Here is a 21,277-nt window from a genome sequence, read left to right as displayed (position 1 = left end):
TTCTGGAGAGGGTGATCAGGCATTGGAATGGGCTGCCCAGGGAAGGAGTGGATTCTCCGTGTCTGGAGAGATTTCCAAAGAGCCTGGATGTGGCACTGAGTGCCATGGGCTGGGAACCACGGGGGGAGTGGAGCAAGGGTTGGACTTGATGAGCTCTGAGCTCCCTTCCAACCCAGCCCATTCTGTGATTCTAGAGGTTCTCTGGGGTGGGAAGGGCAGTTTGTACTAGTTACTGGTCCTGTGTTTTATAGGTGGGATGGGTCCTCCCTTAGCAGAATCCCAACCCTGCTATAGAACTCCTGTTTTCTCCCAGACTGAACTACTACTCAGATTGGAAGGAAAGCACCTCACACGCCTGGGTTGGCTGAACTCCTAGACCTGACTGATCTAACTTGCTTGAAAGCTATGCAGTTGTGCACACTCTGTTTAAAAATTTTCAGGTAAAAGAAGATGGTGAAAGTGTACTGGGGAGAAGAGCTGAGGTGGGTATGAGTGACATAAAGCCTAGAGGAGGCAGAGCCTTGTCCTGTATGTCAGCATCCTCTCACAACACTAAAAAAAGGCACAGTACAGGAGCTCAGGATTCATTCTTGGTTAAATGTAGGTTTACTGCTTTCACTCAAGTAACTGATGTTATTTTTTGCTTAGTTCTCACAAAATTCTGCTGGGTCTTGTTCTGAGCTCCACTTTGTATTTGTCACTGTGGTCTTCAAATACTGCATGAAGAAATGGAATTTGATATTTATGGTAACTTACATTTTCCTAGAGGAAAAAGGAGCTTATACATTTATTTTGTGGGCACAGGGATTTAACCCACAATCACAACCATCTTTCAAAACTTTTTATTTCTGGCAAGGACCAAACTCTCTTCCTCAGCAGCTTTTCACCAATACATCTTGGTGGGGATGGGAAAGAGTACAGAAAGAGTATCTTAAAATGTGTGCCAGTTTGGTTTGCAGGCAAGGAAAAAGCTTGAGGGCTATGTTTTTGGAAGCACTCTTAACACCTAAGATACAGAGCCCTGTATTTGAGGTGTTTGAGCTTGCAAGTCTGTTCTGACACCTTGTAAATCTACTGATGTGTTAAAAATCCCTATTTTTGTGCTTGACTGTTTAAGGCTTGCAGCTCATAACATTTTTTTGTGCAAGCCTGTGTGCTGGGAAAAATTAAACCCAAAAAGCTCAAAACACACACTTTCAGAGATCCAAACCACTAAGCTGAAGCTGCCAAGAATTTAGCCCCAGATTTTGAGCCCAAAGGAGCTGTGCATGCTGTCTGTTTGGTAAATGTGCTTGCAATTGGCCTGTGAAATGCTATTTATCCTCTGTTGATTTGATGTTTTGAGTGAGCTCCATTGATCACCCTGCATTTCTTCCTTCCAGTTCCTGTTCCAGCAGCTGGGGATGTTGGTGTCCTTTGTCAGAAGTCATATTCGGCCTTACATGGATGAAATTGTCACCCTGATGAGAGTGAGTACAGTCCTGGAGCCAGCATTTTACTGTCAGAGAAGGTGGATTGTGTTTCTGTCATTGTCAGGTTTATAATCTCAGTAAGAGCAGGTTTTGCTGGCATCTGAGTTATTTTGAGTGCTTGGAGTCTGTGCAAAGAAAAAAGAGAGTTCAGAAAGACAGTTTTAGTTTGGAACTGATGAACAGGAGGCATTTCACTTTATTTTCACTGTTTGTAAACACATAAAAGGATTAGGGAAAAAATAGTTGCCTGGGGGCTGGTTTTAACAGTTATAAATACTGAAGGCACAAAGTGAGTTAAAAACACATCAAAGCTGCCAGTTTTTATCAGTCTTTAAGGGAAGTATCTCTTGTATTTATCTAGAGCTGTCTCCTACAGTTTACTTTTCCTGTAAAGGGCACAGCTCAGCTGAAGAACTGTTTAAATTTTCCCTTTTTTTCTTCTGTAGGACTTCTGGGTCATGAACAACTCCATACAGAGCACAATAATCCTGCTTATTGAGCAGATTGTGGTAGCTTTAGGAGGTGAATTCAAGCTTTACCTGCCTCAGCTCATTCCTCACATGCTACGGGTCTTCATGCACGACAACAGTCAGAGTCGCATTGTCTCTGTCAAGGTGAGGGGGAAGCAGCAGCTCCTGGCTTGGTTTGGGCATTCCTTAGGCAGGAGCACACCAAATGTCTCCTTGTTTCTGTGTTGCAAGACACAATGATGCAGACAATATTTGGTTGAAAGTGCAAGTTTGAAGCAGCACTTGATAATACTTATTTAAAATGCATTTCCTCTGTGATTTTGACTCGCACTGGATCCTTTTTCCCCTCCAGCTACTGAATGCAATCCAGCTCTTTGGAGCTAACTTGGATGACTACCTTCACTTGTTGCTACCTCCCATTGTAAAGCTATTTGATGCCCCAGATGTCCCAGTGGTGGCTCGCAAGTAAGTACTGCTGCCTTTGCAGCCTCTTTTTTTGCCTGAGATACCTGAATTCCACAAAGGCCGTGTGAAATATCACTTATTTCCTTCTGTTGAGTTTTCTCTGTGCTAAGGTTGGATATTAGAATTTCTTTCTGGAGAGGGTGATCAGGCATTGGAATGGGCTGCCCAGGGAAGTAGTGGATTCTCCGTGTCTGGAGAGATTTCCAAAGAGCCTGGATGTGGCACTGAGTGCCATGGGCTGGGAACCACGGGGGGAGTGGAGCAAGGGTTGGACTTGATGAGCTCTGAGCTCCCTTCCAACCCAGCCATTCTATGATGATTCTATGATGAAATCATGATGATAAACCAAACTGTTGTGTTTGGATGTCACAGCACTTTAACTTCTCTTGGGTTTAGACTATTCCTTTCAGGTTCTCACCTGCCAGTATTTCAGTCACTGCAACTTGCAACCTGTCCTGCAGCAACCGAGTTCCGGTGACTTGTTTCTCATTTGCTGCCCAGGAACACTGAGCACGAATCACTTAGATGTTCTCACATCTTGTTTCTCCTGTCTTACTCCAATAAAGCTAAGTCTTCCCTTCTTTCTCCTCTGGCTTTAGAGCTGCTCTAGAAACAGTGGACCGTTTGACAGAGTCCCTGGATTTCACTGATTATGCTTCTCGGATTATTCATCCCATCGTGCGGACGCTGGATCAGAGCCCTGAGCTACGAACAACTGCCATGGACACCCTCTCCTCTCTAGTGTTCCAGCTGGGAAAGAAGGTAATATTCTTTTTTTAGGCTTGAAAGCTCACAGAAGGAGGGACTGTTGGGGAAACAGTTCAGAAATATACGGGTTGTGAGCAATCCTGACTTACTTCAATTTAGGCCACATTGGGTTAATGGTTATTGAGGCCTAGTTAGAGGCTTTCTGAGAATGAGCTAATGGGAAAGAGATAACTTAATTGGCAACAGAAGAGAAAAATAATTATGTGAGAAGAATCTTTCCATGAGAATGGTATGTGTAATTGGAATACAAAGCCACCTGCATGATAAGATGGTGTAAACAAGGCTTCTCTACATAAAGTGAGTGCAAGTTGTTAATAAACGATTTCATACAATCATATTGATGTGCACATGGAATCCTTAAGCCTCCGCAGACTGTTTTCCCACAAGGGACTGTTCCAAAGATGAAGGCTTTAAGGTTGAATATTTATAATGTGCTCATTCTGGATGTTAAAGAAAACAGTCTTTTTTTGCTTTTAGTTGTTTCTGGAACTGGGAGTTACTGAAACCAGACTTTTAGAATTGGTTTCTTAAAAGAAACCAGTGAAACATCAAATTTTACTGCTCTTGGTGAGACTGAGTAACCAGCTTTTGCTCCATTCCCCTGTCCAGTACCAGATTTTTATCCCAATGGTGAACAAAGTTCTGGTGCGACACAGAATCAATCATCAACGCTATGATGTTCTTATCTGCAGAATTGTAAAGGTGAGTAGACAGCTGTATGACTGTATTCAGCAGGGCATTCCAGGTGTAGCTGGAAGCTTCACTTTGAGTTACAAAATAAAGAATGGTTGTTGCTGTGTGTTAAATACATCTTTTTAAGGAGACTGCGCTGCAAAAAGTATTGTCAGTTGGTATCAGTTATTTCTTATAGAAAAATCATGCAAGCTCTAAGAACTTGAACTTGTAGCCAGTGGCAGTACTCTTTCTCAGCAGCTTTTTATCATCCATTTGCTTTGTAGAAAATTGCTTTTGTATGTGTGGGTGGGATCTTCATTGTAAACTGTTTATTCTAGGGCTATACTCTTGCTGATGAGGAAGAGGATCCCCTGATTTATCAGCACCGAATGTTAAGAAGCAACCAGGGAGAAACTTTGGCCAGTGGTCCTGTGGAAACAGGTCCCATGAAGAAATTACATGTTAGCACCATCAACCTGCAGAAGGTAAGACTGGAACACTACACAGCATGAGTTTGCTACTGAAGGGAGGACAATTGTGTCACAGCTAAGGAGTTTTTTAGTGCATCTAAAACAATTTTTTTTTTTTATGTATCTCCTGTTGCTGGGTCTGTACAAAACTGAGGTCAGAGGAGCACCTGAGGCTCTCTTTCATTTTAAAGATGCTAAACAACTTGAAAGATAGGAGCAGCTGAATTACCAGACCATTAGTGGCCTTGAATCAGTCCTGACACTTTCTTGTTGTGTGAAGGATGAACCAGAGTCCATAGATCTCAAGGAATCTAACTCTAGAGGCATCTATTTCAGAGCCCTTGCCTCTTTTCATCAGCCACTTCTCTTAGATCTTAGTGCTATATTCTCTTGAAGCCAGTATAGAACTTAAGCACTGGATAATTTGAACAACTCCTGCACTCAGTTCAGTGGTGGAATGGATTGGTCTGAAAATGCTTGACTTAAAAATTCAATACTAAACAAATTCTCTATTTTTAAGCTGTTTCAACAGTGGCTTTAGCTCTTCAGGTATTTTTGTAGGGAAAGAACTATTCCTGTTAAATACTGGGCATGTCTTGGAATTTAGGGAAGATTTCTTAGGAATGAGACTGAAGCACTGCAAACTCCCTGGTGAAGGCAACAGATTCCAGGGAACTGAAACAGGAATCTCAGCAATGGGGTTTGGAGCTGTAAAGCAGCAATGCTGCCTGCTGGTGGATTTCTTCTGCTTCATTTGGTGGTTGAATTATCTTCCTTTGTCCTGCAGGCCTGGGGAGCAGCAAGAAGAGTCTCCAAAGATGACTGGTTGGAGTGGTTAAGAAGACTGAGTTTGGAGCTGCTGAAAGATTCCTCCTCCCCATCCCTGCGCTCATGCTGGGCCCTGGCTCAGGCATACAATCCCATGGCTAGGTAGAGTAATTCTGTTTGGGATTTGTTTGGATCACTTGAAATGGCAGAAAAGCCAGATATTATAATGAAAAAGAAGGTTACTTAAAAGCTCTTAGGTTCCATAAATAGTTTCTGCTTTGGGAAGAAACCAAGTAGCTGGCAACTTGATTTTATTTCCATCCTTCCTTGTTGGCTGCTCCTGTGATAATCACTGTTCATGCCAGGTAGACATAAAAATGCATTTTGTAGCTCTCTGAATACAAAGGCAGGTTCACTGTCAAATAGACACTTTCTCATTAATAATGAATCCTCACTTCTCACTCTCTTTTCCTCCTCAGAGACCTCTTCAATGCTGCTTTTGTTTCCTGCTGGTCTGAGCTGAATGAAGACCAACAGGATGAGCTGATCCGAAGCATTGAGCTGGCCCTGACCTCTCAGGACATTGCAGAAGTCACTCAGACCCTGCTCAACTTGGCAGAATTCATGGAGCACAGTGACAAGGTAGAGCTGCTCCTTGGCTGATGTCTGGTCTCTGGAAAGAGGGAGGAGTTCATGCATACTTTCTCCTCTTTTTTTTTTTTGATACTCATCCTGCCTTTGATCCATGTGCTTCTCCCCAGGGTCCCCTGCCTCTGAGGGATGATAATGGAATTGTCCTCCTGGGGGAAAGAGCTGCAAAATGTCGAGCATATGCCAAGGCTCTTCACTACAAGGAGCTGGAATTTCAGAAGGGTCCCACCCCAGCCATTCTAGAGTCACTCATCAGGTAGGACAACAACTGATGACACTTAATGCTTTTGCAGAGCAGAAAGATCCACAGCTTAGGATACCATTAGGATGAATCCAGACCATTCTTGGGATTTCTGCCACAAGACATTGTTGCAGGCTTGCTAACCAGCTTGCAAATGTACACTGCTGAGTTCTGCCCCTCTGTTATGTGCTTAAAATTATGATAGAAGCTGTGGGAAGTTGTGCATGAAGAAGTGGAGTCCTCTGATTTCCACTTCTGACTTCAGGTTTAGTATGGGGTGTTGTGGAGTGGCTTTGAGTTAGATGAGCAATTTCTACACCTACATATAAACAAGCTGGAAAAACTCAAGTTCTTCATCAAAATTTCTCATCAAATTCCACTCATCAGACTTATTTTGGTCTCCTTCATACATCAAATAGAAGATATTAGAACAAGAATTTCTTTTCCTGAGCTTTGTCAACAAGAAAGATGTTAGCCTGAAATAGCCACACAGGATTTGGATACTGAGCTACGTTTTTAAAAACTTGAATCTTAGTTTCATATATATACAATATTTCATATTACAGAAATGTTAATTTTACCATTTGAGATGGATAATTTGAATTTGGTCGAGCTGAAACTTAGCTTTGTCTGGATGCAGTGAATTTTTCAGCCCTTCTAGTTCTTTTTTTTCCTCTTTCTTCTCCTTGTCTATTCTTTCATCCTTTTTCCTCTGTTTTTCTGCAAGAATTCAGAATTCAGTGTATTCCCTTCCCTGGCCTCAGTCAGGTATACAACTGTTTCTTTGTGTACCAGAAAGAAAGCTAAGGAGCAAAGACTTGAAGTAAAGCAGAATTAAAAATAAGAGACAATTTATTAGAAATGCAAAAGTTTAAAAATTGATTTTATAGACCACAGTTAAAGTTCCAACCATAGTTCCATTCAGTTGAAATTGACAGTATGAAATCAAATCTATGTAAGGCAACTCCCAGGACACCTTCACCTCCTGTTTCACAAAAGACTAGACAATTTAAATATAGATTCAAACTCTCTTTAAGGTGAATAAAAATAGATATATTAACTATAAGTATCTTTTCCAACATGCTGAGACAATATGGCTACAGGAGGAGTGTCTTTTTTAGCTGTTATTTTTAACACTGTGCTGTGTGAGGGAGAAAGATTGTGAGTTTTGACATAACCTCTCTAGGTAACATGTAATTGGGGTCATTTTAGAACAGATTTTGATATTCCTCAGCATGATATGCTAGCAAGTGTTCCCTTACATTTTAATAACTTCTGGCATTATGGATTCTCTGGTGTGTACTGGTGTTTTGCTCTTGGTTTCAAGTATTGGGGTTGAGTTGGTTTTGCTCTGTCTAGATTTATTCTTTTTTTCTTTGCCAGCTTGCTGTTGTCTCTTACTCTTACTGACATGTAGCACATTTTAAGCAGAACATAATGTGGTGGCAGCCCAGAAAGCTGCTCTCTAGTTTATCAACCTTTAGGTGATGTGTGGATAGAAATAAGCACCACAGAGTGTGTGGGACAAGTCTTCCCTCCAGGGTTACTCTCTGCTGGCTGCAGCCCTCTGCGGGGTTATCTGATGCCTCAGGAGAGAACCTAATGAATCAGAAATTCTTGAGCTTTGTTTTACTCCTCTGTGTGAGTGTCAGCCACTTCTGTACACTAAAGAAAGGTGCATCAGGAGCACTTCTGATTGATTCCCCTGGCTTGAACTGATATTTTTGTGATTTGAGTCCCCCTTGGAACAAGTTACTTACACAGTGAAGGAGAGGCAACCAGGAGACTGACCCATTATTCACAATGCTAGTGAAAACACACCAGTGAGTTTTCTGAAGGTGCTGTAAGTGCATTCTGTTCTAACCTATTCTACCAGAGTATTTTTTCCCTTTGGAAAATGCCTGAAGAGGGGGAATCAAGTTTGAGTGGCTGTGGCTGGTGCTTAATGTGCCTTAGTGTTTGTGTGTGCATAGCCAGTGTGTAGCTGTTGCTGCTGTTAGATGAAATTAACAATTCCTTGGCTGTTCTTCAGCTGTTCATTGCCCACCTTGTGTGCAGTGGCATCGTGTAGCTGGACAAAGAGTGGTTCCCTCTAGGGTTTGAAATCCTCTGGCCTGATCTTCATCTCAACTCTCTTCAGGGAGTAGGTTGACCCGTGCCACCCGTACCAGGTGATGCCATCCATGTTCTTGGTGTGCTCTCCCTTCCTGTAGTAAACCCCATTCAGGTTGGAATCTGTGCAGCAGTTATACCAATATCCACCTTTTCACAAAACAAACGAATAGGTTCCTGGTGAGCCATTTAAACAAGTAATTTTGAATTTAGTGCTCTTTCCTGAGAAGAGAAACCAGAGTGCAGCATTTAATCCCTGAGCTGAGATTAGAGGGAAATTCAAAACTGGACATGGGCACTAAATCCATAAAGGCTTTGCAGTTACATAGATGAGTCCAGCACCTTTTCATTTAGTTGCCCATTCCTCTTAGAAACATGTCAAGAAAGAATTCTGTCTCTGACTTTCAAAGCTAGCACAGGGAATGAACTTGGGTTCCTGGCTTGGACACCTGAAGGAGTTGTAAAGTTTCCTTGGATTTTGAGTAAGCCAAGGTGTTTTATTGAGGCTGACACCAACAGTTTTATCAACAGGGGCACAATGGGGAGAAAAAAAATGAAGGGCAAGGTGCAGCAAAGACAATTATCTTTGACAGATGATTCTGAGGGAAGACAGTAGCCTCATTAGAGGCTCTTAATAGAGTAGAAATAAAGATCAGAATTCAGGTTGAACCTTGAGGTTGAGTGTAGGGTAATAATCTGCAAGGATAATTACAACACAATAATACTACAACTTGAAACCTCATAAAAATGTATGAAAAAATAAAAACCTTACAGATGGAGAGACAAAACTCTAGAAATGAGCCAGGCAGTGCTCTAAGGGCAGGAGGGCACTCGTGTGATTTACCTTTACGGAACTGGGCACAGTCATCCACACACTTGTCATTGTCCTTGTCCTTCGTGCTGAAGGCTGTGTTGTTGTGGTACCTCAGGGAATCCCTCCCTGTGTTCCCACTGTAGTTCCCCACAAACAGCCTGTAGCTGTTCAGTTCATTGCTCAGGGTGAACTGCCTGTACTCTGCGTAGCGGGTGTTCCCTTCCCAGTCCTGCCACACAACATGGAAGAAGAAGCAGGTCCTGTTAGGATAGTCAGGACAAGTCACCAGTGGCTCTATAAACTGCAACACTGAGTGTTTTTTCTCAGTCCCAGATTTTTCACAATTATTTTTATTTCTGTCTCAGACACAGCAGAAAATTATCTGTTAAGGCAAAGAAACTTTCTGGAGCAAAGCAGCACGTATCCAGCTCTTCTCTGCACTGCTGTTAAACCATAAACCTGGTGGACAGCTCTTGCATTCAACATCCTTGTCTCATAGTGTGCTCTCTCTTTCAGAGAGGAAAAAAATTACTTGAGTTACTTTTAGATATAAAGCCTCTCAGCTTACTGTTTCCCTTATACACGTCCTGTCCCTCAAAGCCACTGCACCAGCCAGAAACTTAGGTAAGTCAAACCCAAGCCTTTAGTAAATTGCTTTGTGGTAATACAGGGCAAATTCTTTTGTATGCAGGCTGGAAGTGCTGCAAGAGGAGATGACTCTGTGCCTTTAAAACTTTGTGGGACGTTTCTGTGAATCATTAAGTGATCTGCAGTTTGGCATCTCCAGTGGGGTTCTGCAGGATTCTCTAAAGCCCCCCATATTCCTAAAGACACAACCTGTATGCAGATGTAAGATTCTCCTCCTGTCAGATTTACTTACACACTCCATGTCAGATTTACATGCTGGGGAACATAATTCCCTGTCTTGTCCTTGAGTGTATTTCTAGGTCCATCCTACCTCCTTCTGCAATTAAAACATGCAAATTCTTGGGGCCTCCTATGGAGATGGGAGATGGTATCTGCTACTAGAGAACCATTTGGTACAAAAAACCTTTTGCTGCTGAAATGACAGCTTGTGAATTACCTCCAGCTCCACCCGCAGAGCCGTGGGGCGCCGGGAGAGTCTGTAAATGTTTTCATTTCCCAGCCAAAAATCTCCCCGAATGTTGCCAAATCCTTCCCTGTATTGTTTCCAGTCCCTATTGAAAGATGTCAAACCAACTTTACGCCTTTGGATGACAGTCCAGCCACCTCCATCTGTCTCCATGTCACAGAACACCTAGAACAGGGAAAAAGGCAGTAAACCTAGGGAGCATCAGTTCTCTGAACACAAGGCATCATTCCAGATTTCACAACTTAAAGAAATTCCTTTTGTTGTTTTAAAGTCGTGGAAAAAAAAATACTAAATGAACCATTTTTCTGTTTTCCCTCTCAAATTTAAACTCTTTCCTACTCTGTTTGCCTACAGAAAGATGCTGACCCCAAGTACAGGGTATCATAACACAGAATGTGCTCTTCTGGTCTCTGTGGCAAAGAAGTATTTCTTGATTATATTTTAAAAGATATGGAACATCCATAGTGTACTTTGCATCCTTACCTCCAGCTCTGGACTCCCCAAAAATTCATCAGGTGGTAGCTTGTAAACACCAGAGATTCTGTAGTTCCTCTGGTAAAGTGATGAGCAGTCATAGACAGCATCTACTTGAATCAGAACCAGAAAGAATCTAAGCAGCAAGAACTCCTCTCCTGCAAGCATAGTTCTGTAAGGGTTAGTTTGTAATACAAGCAGTAATTAGATTTCTGGAAAGTCTGTCTTTAATGTTTTCCTGAAAATGGTTTAGTTTTGATCAATGCATACATTAGAACAAGAGGTTGTAGCACTGAGACTTGTTGATGGTTTTGTGGTTTGTTTTTTTCCTCTGTTTTTGGTTTTGGTTTGTGTTTTGTTTTTTGTTTCCTGTCCATAGAAACATCTTTGCTTTCTCTTCATATTACTACTGTGTGGGTCTGTGCTGCAAGGTAAAAAGAAATGTTTGCTGTGCATGTGTTCCCCCCAACCCAGAAAATAAAGGTTTGTCTAACAGAGAGGCCAGGCCTGCTGCCAGCTGCCAGTTTGGTTTGGGTGCTGGGACAGGTTGGTCAGGTTTGTGGATGAGCTGTGTTTGCTCAGCACTTTTTACACTTTTTGCACCAGAGCCCTTGACAGAGAAGGTGCTTTAAACTAAAAGTTTAAAGTCTCTCCAACTCCCTGAAAGGAGGTTGGAGCCAGGGGGGGGTTGGGCTCTTTTCCCAGGCAACTCTCAGCAAGACAAGAGGGCAGGGTCTCAAGTTGTGCCAGGGGAGGTTTAGGTTGGATATTACAAAGAATTTCTTTCTGGAGAGGGTGATCAGGCATTGGAATGGGCTGCCCAGGGAAGTAGTGGATTCTCCGTGTCTGGAGAGATTTCCAAAGAGCCTGGATGTGGCACTGAGTGCCATGGGCTGGGAACCACGGGGGGAGTGGAGCAAGGGTTGGACTTGATGAGCTCTGAGCTCCCTTCCAACCCAGCCCATTCTAGGATTCTATGATTCAGTCCATCTGCCCATCTCCTGCCTGCTGCTGCAGGAGCTGATGTGAAATGGTAAAATTCACAGCTATTCTTCTGAGGAAGAAAAATCCAGCTGAAGCCTGGCTTTATCCATCCTGACAGTTTTTAATTTAGTACAGATTAAATCTCTCTTTACCTGGTGAGGTGAGATGCATCTCTTTTAAATACCTCCTGGCCTCTTTTCTTCTGTGTTATTGTCTTTTTTCCAAACCTCTGCTACAGCTCCAAAGAGACTTGTGAAAGTACAACTTTAGTTTAAAACCTACTGTTAGCAGTGGTGTGTCACAACTAGCCAAGTGGAACTTGAGAGAAGAATTTAGTAATGAGAAGGTTTTCTTTTGCATTTAAAAAAAATAAATCCTCATATGGACTTCTGGAGAAGAATGGTCCCAGGCAACAGCAGTTTCTTTTTCAGGAACTTTAAGCTTGTTGCAGTGGACTTCATTTTAAGAGAAAAATCAACAAAAAAGAGAGTTTCTTCTAGAAGAGGCTTTTACAGGTAGCTGATCTACAAAATCCACCTACATTCCACATTTAGGACAGGCCTGTGCAGTCACTGTGTGCAGTGAAATTTTCCCTCAGGCAAGAGAGAGTTTTGAAGATTTTAACTGTGTTCTGGCTAGGCTTCTATCACAGCTTGTGTCCTGCCTCATATACACCTTGCATTTTGAGAATTACCACTCAGATAATGGATCATCCTTTTACTCTGGTTCAGGGATAGTCATCAAGATACATTTACAAATATCCAGTTATGCCTGGAGAGCATTTCTAATTGTTTTACCAGCTCCTAGTCCCCTGTCAGCACTGGGAACTCAGAGGATCTTGCTGCCAGAGCCCTTCCCAGCTAATATTCTTTTTTGGATTGATACTGTAGGGTGCAGAGAATGAAATACAGGACTCAGTTCCTTGCTGTACAAATGTAGGACCTGTTTAGCTTTTCCATTCCCTTATAGCAGACACAGAGATCTGAAAATACAGCTAAATCTTTGGCCTGTTGCCAGATGACTTCAGAGTAGTTATTTCAGGACCACTGCCTACAGAAGTACTTTAATACTTTAATTAATTTTTAATTTTAGGACTTAATTGAATTATTAATACTAAAGTATTCATACTGAATACTTTAAGCAGTATTCAGTACGCATGCATCCTTGTCAATCACATCAGGGGGGCATTAATGCTAGCATTAAGAACTGATCATACATTTATTTTGGGCATTAGGGGGTAAATCTGGGAGCTTGGCAACTCCCTCCTTACCAGCTGAAGTTTGTGTGACCGTCTGGGCTGCCTGGAGCTGGATGATATCTATCTGGTTGTTGATTTCTGAGTATTTGCTCTCAGCATCGATAAGCCTGGACTCCATCTGCTTGGTGCTGCCTTCCAGCTCCATCACCTGCATCACCACGTTCACCCAGTCACCTTCCTGCTTCTTGCTCAGCTCCTCCAGCATCCTGCTCAGGTTGGCTACTTGCAGCTTCAGCTCCTTCATCTCCTCACAGCAGCCTGTCCCCTTGGGTTGGGTGTTCCCATTCAGGGTTCTCCTTCTGGGAGGTTTCTGCAGCACTGCTGGGTAAGTGGCCACAGACAGGGTGACAATGCAGAGCCAAGCCAGCTGAGCACTGGATCTTCCTGGCATTTCTGCTGACAGCAATAGAAAACTTCCAGCTGGCTGAGAGGAGTCTGAATGCAGCTGGGGTAGGTATGAAACTGGCTGCAAGTGCTCCAGCAGGCTGGTACCTCACTGTCTTCCAATGAAGTGAGGCTCTGAAGGTGGAGCCTGAGGAAGTAACTTCTTTTTTCAGACCCCTCCTGTTGGAATCTATGCCCTTTGAAAGTCAAAGCATCTTTTATACTATTTTTCTGTTTACCTCCACCCCCTGAAGCTATGAAGAGTTTTCTGGCCCCTCCCAGTTCTTCTGTTCACATCAGGTGTTTACAGAGTGAAATTGGAACAGGTTTCAGCCAAAAAGGTTGAGGAGAGCAAGAGAGACTGGACTCAGTTCTGTCTTGAAGGGGTGTGGGAGAGAGTTAGGAAATGGAGAGAGTTTCCAGCAGTTATTGCCTATTGGATTGTAGCCCTGGTTCTGGCACTTCAATAATGTAAGGACATTAGAGGTCCAGAATGTAGAAAGGCTGTCCAAAGAGGATGATTCTGTAAACTTTGTGAGTTTATAATATAAATGTTCAAGGAAGGTAACTCCCTAGCAGGTAGCCCCAGGTCCTACAAATACATTGTCAGAAGTTGTAGGTAGTGACTCTGTGCTTGCATTATTTCTTAATGTAAATAAGATTTTACCAAATTCATGAGTTCAGCATCGAATCCTCCTCTTCTGGATAGTGGTGCTCCTGCACTATTGCTTTGCTTTTTTATTTATTTTGGGAATTCAGTGCTGTTCTTTATTTAGAGATGGTAGATGTGAGAGTGAGATGGAAAGGGGTCTGCAAAACAGTGAAATCAAACCTTATGCCTGTGGCTACTTGTAGTAGACAAGAGAAAGGACATTAATGCTGAGAGGGAGGCTACTGAGAATTGACAAGAGTGGGGTTTTTACAAGCAGTGCACTCAGTCTAACCCCAACATTTTGGAGGCCAGTTTATTGACAGGATTTGGAGAGGAAAATCAATGGGTAATTAAAATGCCCCCCAGTTAGACAGAGTGTAGGCTTCAGAATAAATCTTTAGAGATTCAGAGCATAGCTCAAGTATCAGCTGGCTGAGATGGTGACTTCCAATCTTCTCTTTTATACCTGTTAACAGTTCAAAAGTTGATTCTAGCTGTTGGATCCCAAAGTAGAACAGTTTCAGCAATGGTGCAGCCTTTTGTAGAAGGTCTGCAGTTTTTGTTCTAGACCCTTACAGGAAGTTGTTTCTCTCCAGGCCAGCTGCTCTGTAATTGCCAACATGTACATTCTTGCCTCTTCCTGCAGTGTTTCTGATTGTGATAACTGGCAGAGATAAAATGTAAGTAGAGGAGTAAATGGCTCATGTGTCTGCTTCTGGGGTGAATGCCATTGAAACTTCTTGGTGTGCAAGAAAACCAAAGATAATCATGATCCTTTTACAAAGAAAAGGACAAACCCAACTGAGACGTGCTGTCCCATCTGGACTTCTTTTGCTGATCCAGAGTGGCTGCAGGATTTCTGCTTCATTACAAAAGATTAGAAGAGCCTTGCTGATCTCATCTGACACTTGGAGAGAAAGAGGAAGGACGATTTCTTGTTGGTGCAGTTTCCCTTCCTCCTTAGCACTGTTACACTTGCTGTTAGATGTTTGGTTTCTGCCTCTAATTTGCACCACAGCTGCAGAACAGTCACAGGAGACCCTACAGGGTGCCAGGATTCAGGAAGATGAAAGCATCAAACTGTCCTGTGATGGGCAGTACAGATGTTCCACAGACCTGCATGTTCTTAGAGGTGGAAGAAGGGATCTTTTGGAGATCAGGATTAGGTATTACAAGCAGTGAGTACTTAGGTGTGAGTGTCTTGAGTTTCTCTGTGGGTGACAGCTTGTGTAGTGTGCTCAGACAGAAACCACTGTGCTCTGTAGTGTCTGCTGGGGAGGCTGCAGGGTGGGATTGGTGACCTAAGCTGTGCAGGTACAGTTGGGTTAAAGTCCTCAGAGACACCTCCATGGCAGACCACAGCCTTCAGTCACATTTTCATGGACATTCCAGGAAGCTTCCATTGCAAAACTGCTTTCTATACTTCAGACCTGCAAGTGCCACTGCACATGGATGAAAGCCTGACCTTTTTGTTCTGTCTCTAATCCTGTCTGAGCCCTCTTCCAGCTGGAGCTTCTGCCATTCCCAGGGGCAAATTCCTCTCAGGCTTCCTGTGATGAGAAACATGTTTTTGTCAAAGTTGGAACAAAGAATGGGACAGGCCAAACTCTGGCTTCTCTGCCCCAAAAAGCTACCCTGCCCTAAAAAACTACTCTGCTAACCCCTGCATTGTGTTCCATGGGACTTGGATCTGTTGTGCTGCTGCTCTAAGGCACTGTAACTCTTTTATCCATGTAGTGCAGTCTGGATTTCACACATGCTCCCATCATGAAGAGCAGATGTGGAAGATGGGAGCCACTTGTAGGTCCACGTATTCCCTCTTGATAACAGATTTTGGCAGGATCCAAACTCTGCACAGGGATTATGAAACAGTGCAGAAAGGCCTCCAAATCCTCTCTATACAGGATTATTTAATTGGAATGAGACAGCCAAGGTTTTCTTTTGGGTTCAAACTCTTGATTTGTGTATCCTAAGGCAGGCCATCTTCCTTCTGCATGCTTTGACTTACCTGTTTTAAAGCAGAAATGATCCTTTTGTCCTCTTGCTTCGTTCTGTGTAAGGGAGTGAGAGCAGACCTGGTGTGCAGGAATGGAACAGAACTCACCTCCCTGTTGTTACTCTTGAGGAAGCACTGAGAGGGATCAGGGCAGACAGATCTCTTCTAGCAGAGGAATAATTGAATGGAATTGGATGACTTGATGAGTATTTGGGAGCTGGATCTTTCCCTGTTTGATGGAGAACCAAGTGTATTCCTGCAGGCAGCAGTAGGTACTGATGCAAGTCAGTGCTGGGTTAGATCAGCTGAGAAGCTTAACCCTAGGAAACTGTTCCACTGGTTTTGTACTTACAGCTTGAACTCAGGGGGTTGCTCCATTTTGGCAAGAGCCATAACTTTGGGCATACCTAGGAAGAAACTAGTGGTGTGATGACTGAATGGGTGTTATTCTTTTGGGGTTTTAAGCTTTCCCTCAACACTGATTAAAACTGAATATCTTTCACCTTTGTTTTTCTCCACTGTATATTGTGTGTGGAAATCATCTGTTACATGGCAGCTAAGAAGCTGAGCTCCTAAAGTCAAGAGCATGAGGCAAATCCATTTGGATTTTGTGAATGCTGCAGCTTTGAACTGGCTGGGAGAACTGAGTCTGAACGTGGCTGGTGTGTGCCCTATGCTTGTAATGTTGGTTGGTGTTAGCAAATTGAAGAATATTAGCATTACTTGATTAGAACCAGGTATCTCTTGTCCCTGGAGGGCCAGATTAAAGCTGAGGTGGGTTTAAATGACTGCCTTCTCTGGGAAGCTGTTCTGGCAGGTGCTGGTGAAGCTGAGACAAGAAGAAAGGCTCAGTGCCCTGTGGCTATTTATTTGGTAGGCAGGCATTGCAAAACCCTTAATATGCATCCAGCAGAGGCTTCCAGTCCTGCATTCCTGGTGCTTGCTGAGATGGCAAAGGCTCTCTGCTGGCAGAGTCCCCTCTTGGTGGATGCTCTGGGAATTACTGCTTTCCCCTCCCAGGAGATGTGAGACTTCACCTCTGGCTTTGGGGATGCTCATCAATGTTGTGACACACTCTGCTACAGCTCAGAGTAGCAACTGAATCCCTGGTGAGGTCAAAGCAAGTTGTAAAGAGTTGTACAGGAATAAGGGGGACAAGTGAGAGGGTCTGATGAGGAACAAACCACTGGTACTTCCTACAATCCTTTATGCTTTGTTTTTAGTTTAATATATCCTTCCTTTGCATAATAAATACACACAGGCTGGCTCCATGTTACACCTTTTTTCAGCTTAATGCCTTCCTTGGCAATTCTTTTTCCAGAGAATCAGGTTAATAAAGAGTAAGTGATAGAAAAACTGCTGCAGCCTGAGCAGCAGGGCTGGCTAAGGACAGTGTCATAGTGGTTTTCATGGCTTTTTCTTTCAAAGCTCATGAATGTTTTTGTTTCATTTGCAAGCATTTTTATCAAGATTGGGAACTTGGCCACTGTCAATGCCTGGAGGCAATGTGGTGCTCCCTTGCTGAAAAGCTGAAGGGGCTGCTCCTCTGCCCTGTAAGCAATCATTCCTCACAACTGGTTATTGCTGCTTTCTCAAATGTTCCCAGCATGAGAATCAGTTTTAGTGGCATGATGGAAATGGGTTGTTTCCCAGAGTTGTTTGGGGGTTACTGACTCTTTTCTGAGGTTTGTTTAATCAGGGATGCCTGAACACAAACTGTAGAGCTGGGGAAACTGTCCAACGAAGCCAGTTCCTTGTGCCAGAGGATTATGTGTTCTCCAAAGTATCTCCAAAGTAGAAGTGCCTTCCATTTCTAATCCCAGAAGCAAGCTCTCAGCATTTCTTCAGAAGGAAAAACAGGCTTAATAATGAGTTAGGTTGGTAAAATCAGTCCCATAGAAGGGATTTTTAGACAAACCTGGGGAGACCTTAAAAATAATAATAAAAAAGAAGCTTGGCTTCTTGTTTAGACTGTGCACACAAACTGCTTTATTTCAAAAATAAGGTTTTTCAAGTTTTGATATGTTTTTTGGCAATAGGAAATCTGTTCCCTCACTCATAGGCTTGGGATGTCCTGAAAAGGCTCTGTTAAAATAAATATTTTTTGGTTTTATAGGAAGATGGGGAAGAATCCAGTCTCTTACTTCTGACTTCTTGAAAAATTAATATATTTTGATTGACAGAGAATGTTGTTAAGAGATCTTCAAAGATAATGGAAGGTCCCAGGACTGTATAAAAGAGATTTCTAGTAAACATTAGACATTTGTTCCTAGTGCTTGTGGCCATCACTTGAGTGCTTTTCCTGCTGAGGACAGTAAAGTTGTTTTTCATCCCCTGTCTTTGTCTGGTTTCTGTTGAAATAGCCCTTGTAATATACAAATCAACTGGTGGGTGTTAAGCAGTGAAATGAGGGCATTATTTCAAGCCATATGAAAATCTTGTTGTTATGGCTCAGGCCACAGGTCTTGGTATTTCTGGGGACTCCAATATTAATATTTTACCTGCAGACATGAGGACAGCTCTGCCCTGAAATAGATTCTGAAGATTTTATCTATGTGTTTGTGGCATTTGGGAAGTATTTCACTTGAGATTTACTCCAGGAAGGCTCTGCTGGTTGGTACCAGGCAGCACAGCTGAGGTGACCCAGGAGACCTGGAAGGTGACCCAGGGAACCTGGAAGGTGGCCCAAGGGACCTGGAAGGTGGCCCAAGGGACCTGGAAGGTGACCCAAGGGACCTGGAAGGTGACCCAGGGGTCCTGAAAAGTGACCCAAGGGACCTGGAAGGGGACCCAGGGAACCTGGAAGGGGACCCAGGGGACCTGAAAAGTGACCCAAGGGACCTGGAAGGGGACCCAGGGGACCTGGAAGGTGACCCAGGGGACTTGAAAAGTGACCCAAGGGACCTGGAAGGTGACCCAGGGGACCTGAAAAGTGACCCAAGGGACCTGGAAGGTGACCCAGGGGACCTGGAAGGTGACCCAGGGGACCTGAAAAGTGACCCAAGGGACCTGGAAGGTGACACAGGGAACCTGGAAGGGGACCCAGGGGACCTGAAAAGTGACCCAAGGGACCTGGAAGGTGACACAGGGAACCTGGAAGGGGACCCAGGGGACCTGAAAAGTGACCCAAGGGACCTGGAAGGGGACCCAGGGGACCTGAAAAGTGACCCAGGGGACTTGAAAAGTGACCCAAGGGACCTGGAAGGGGACCCAGGAACCACGACTGACCAAACCTGTACCTGAAAACTTGTGAGTAAGGAGACATGGGAGTCATCTTCTGTGTCCTGCTGCCAAGCCTTCACGTGCAGTAGGTGACAGTGGTGGCTTTTTTCTAGCTTCTAAACAACAAAGGAAGAGGTGAGTGTGTTCTACCCTCAATCTTCACCTTAACAGTAAACTTCAGATTATGCTTAATTAGGACAAGTGGAAGTATGCCCCCCAGCAAACAAAGACTTGAGTTACTGTCTGCTTGAATTAGCCAGAGGCATCATTTTGATCTTCAGAGATGTTTTCCCATCCTCTCCTTTAATCCAGGAAGATTTTGTAGTTGTCTTTTTCCCAGATACAAGGATAAATCTATTCCCCTGATGCTAATCCAGTCAACTGCCCAGATTTCCAGCAGCAATACTGACTAAAACCCCCTGGCAACTCTACCTGGCTGGATCAGCCCTTTGGGGCCTCTCCTGTGTGCCTGTATGCTTTTTTTCCAGGTCTGGTGGTTCTGCAGGGTCTCCAGCACCATAACTGGGAAACAGCTCTGCAGTGCTTTGGGTTACAGAATTTAATGAGTGCAGAGCTCCTTGAATCTGCAGGGAGAGAGAGAGAGGGATGATACCCTAATGATGGGCAGGTGAAAGGGTAGGGAAGCACAGAATAGTGTCCTGATTTCCAAACATGTATTTGGGATGGGTTAACTGCTGTGTATTCTTTTAAATCAAAGTCTTTCTCCTTCTCCTTCCTTTCTTTTCCCTCCCTTTGCTTAAACCTGGCCACAGGCAGCTTTAAGACATTTAATTCTGCTTTGAACAAACAAGGAAGTATAAAACATAAAGTGAATAACAGGGTGCACCAGAGTACATCAGCAAAAGAACAGTGCTGATTGTGGAAGAACTCAACTGCCAGTTTTCCCAGGAAGTGTTTGACAAGAGGGATAAGTTAGCAGTAATTAACTCTGCCATGCTGCAAGTGATAAGTCTGCCAGTGGCTCTTGAAACCATCAGGATGGGCAACATGACAGTCATTTAGCAGTGCTGCCTGCCTGTCCCTTGGGAAGCATGGAGGTAGCATGTTCTTCCAGTACCTTGCTCAAAAAAAGCATGGATGTAGTTCAAGTGCTTCCTATTTACTGGGTGCCTGTCTTCTTCAGCTGTGGTTATGGTGCTGTCTTTGTCTGACAAAATCTGATTTGGGTTCATTCTGAGGTCCTGTTCCCAAGAATGTTTTACTTGACCTTCCCAGACTGCCAGAGTGTGTCTTACAGCTTGGTTCTCCTGTTGGTTTGGGAGGTCAGGAACTGTGTTAGTGACATTTTTGTCACCAACTTTGTCAACTTTTGACACCAACTTTTGTCACCAGCTTTGTCATCTGTTCTCATGATGCAGATTCTTTCCTGGAGCATTAACATCTCAACTTTGATCCTTAAAGGAGTTGGTGATCTGTTTAAAATCACTGCTGTAAAGCTCTTACCTGTAAAGCACCTGTTGGAGAAGCTCTCAAACTAATGGCAACTTTTCTTCCCCCTTTGCAGGCTGCTACTGAGAATTTATCATATCCAGTCCCTATTTTGGGTAACAGGTCTTGAGAATATGTGCAGAGAATATGTGTGCACCTACTGGTTTGCAAATATGTAGACTCTGCCTGCCTACATACGTGTGTCATGTGTAGCCTCATCATCCACTTGAAAGTTTTAAAGAAAAAGGAGGGTGTTCCATTGGTATTTCTAAATTATAGAGCTTGCTGTTGTCAAGCAGAAGCTCACACCAGCCTGTAGTCATTGCCAGCTGTGTTAAATGGTCTTTCTCTTCCTACCTTTTCAGCATTAACAACAAACTGCAGCAGCCAGAAGCAGCTGCTGGGGTACTGGAATATGCCATGAAGCACTTTGGAGAGCTGGTGAGTCCTGCTGGATAACTCTTCATGTTTTCATGGGATTGCCAGGAAGGTGACCATGAGCCAGCAGTGTGCCCAGGTGGCCAAGAAGGCCAATGGCATCCTGGGCTGGCTCAGGAAGAGCGTGGCCAGCAGGTCCAGGGAAGGGATTCTGCCCCTGTGCTCAGCTCTGGGGAGGCCACAGCTTGAGTCCTGTGTCCAGTTCTGGGCCCCTCAGCCCCTCAGGAAGGAGCTTGAGGTGCTGGAGCAGGTCCAGAGAAGAGCAAGGAGGCTGTGAAGGGATCCAGCAGAATTGCTGTGAGGAAGGGCTGAGGGAGCTGGGGGTGTTGAGGCTGGAGAAGAGGAGGCTCAGGGGAGACCTCATCACTCTCTGCAACTCCCTGAAAGGAGGTTGGAGCCA

General features: G+C 43.8%; 2 protein-coding genes across 4 annotated transcripts in view; one reads left to right on the top strand and one right to left on the bottom strand.

Annotated features, from left to right (window-relative positions):
• Positions 1-21,277, top strand: part of MTOR (mechanistic target of rapamycin kinase) — a 62,791-nt gene that overhangs the window by 14,709 nt on the left and 26,805 nt on the right. For all 3 annotated transcript variants that reach the window (XM_030463873.1, XM_030463874.1, XM_030463875.1), the window contains exons 20-29: positions 1,383-1,469; positions 1,919-2,086; positions 2,295-2,407; positions 3,007-3,169; positions 3,785-3,877; positions 4,189-4,335; positions 5,108-5,250; positions 5,568-5,730; positions 5,850-5,995; positions 20,805-20,880. In XM_030463873.1, the coding sequence (XP_030319733.1) occupies positions 1,383-1,469; positions 1,919-2,086; positions 2,295-2,407; positions 3,007-3,169; positions 3,785-3,877; positions 4,189-4,335; positions 5,108-5,250; positions 5,568-5,730; positions 5,850-5,995; positions 20,805-20,880 (1,299 nt within the window). The remainder of the gene's footprint in view (positions 1-1,382; positions 1,470-1,918; positions 2,087-2,294; positions 2,408-3,006; positions 3,170-3,784; positions 3,878-4,188; positions 4,336-5,107; positions 5,251-5,567; positions 5,731-5,849; positions 5,996-20,804; positions 20,881-21,277) is intronic.
• ANGPTL7 (angiopoietin like 7) lies at positions 8,073-13,127 on the bottom strand. Its single transcript, XM_008491176.1, has 5 exons — positions 12,749-13,127; positions 10,504-10,604; positions 9,991-10,185; positions 8,937-9,135; positions 8,073-8,242 (listed from the first exon to the last, which is right to left on the bottom strand). Exons 1-5 carry the CDS (start codon positions 13,125-13,127, stop codon positions 8,073-8,075), a joined length of 1,044 nt encoding a protein of 347 aa, XP_008489398.1.

This window comes from Calypte anna, chromosome 21 (genome assembly GCF_003957555.1).
Source record: "Calypte anna isolate BGI_N300 chromosome 21, bCalAnn1_v1.p, whole genome shotgun sequence".
In the NCBI taxonomy this organism is placed as follows: domain Eukaryota; kingdom Metazoa; phylum Chordata; class Aves; order Apodiformes; family Trochilidae; genus Calypte; species Calypte anna.
Note: the sequence above shows the minus strand (reverse complement) of the source record. Positions and strands in the feature narration are given on the sequence as shown.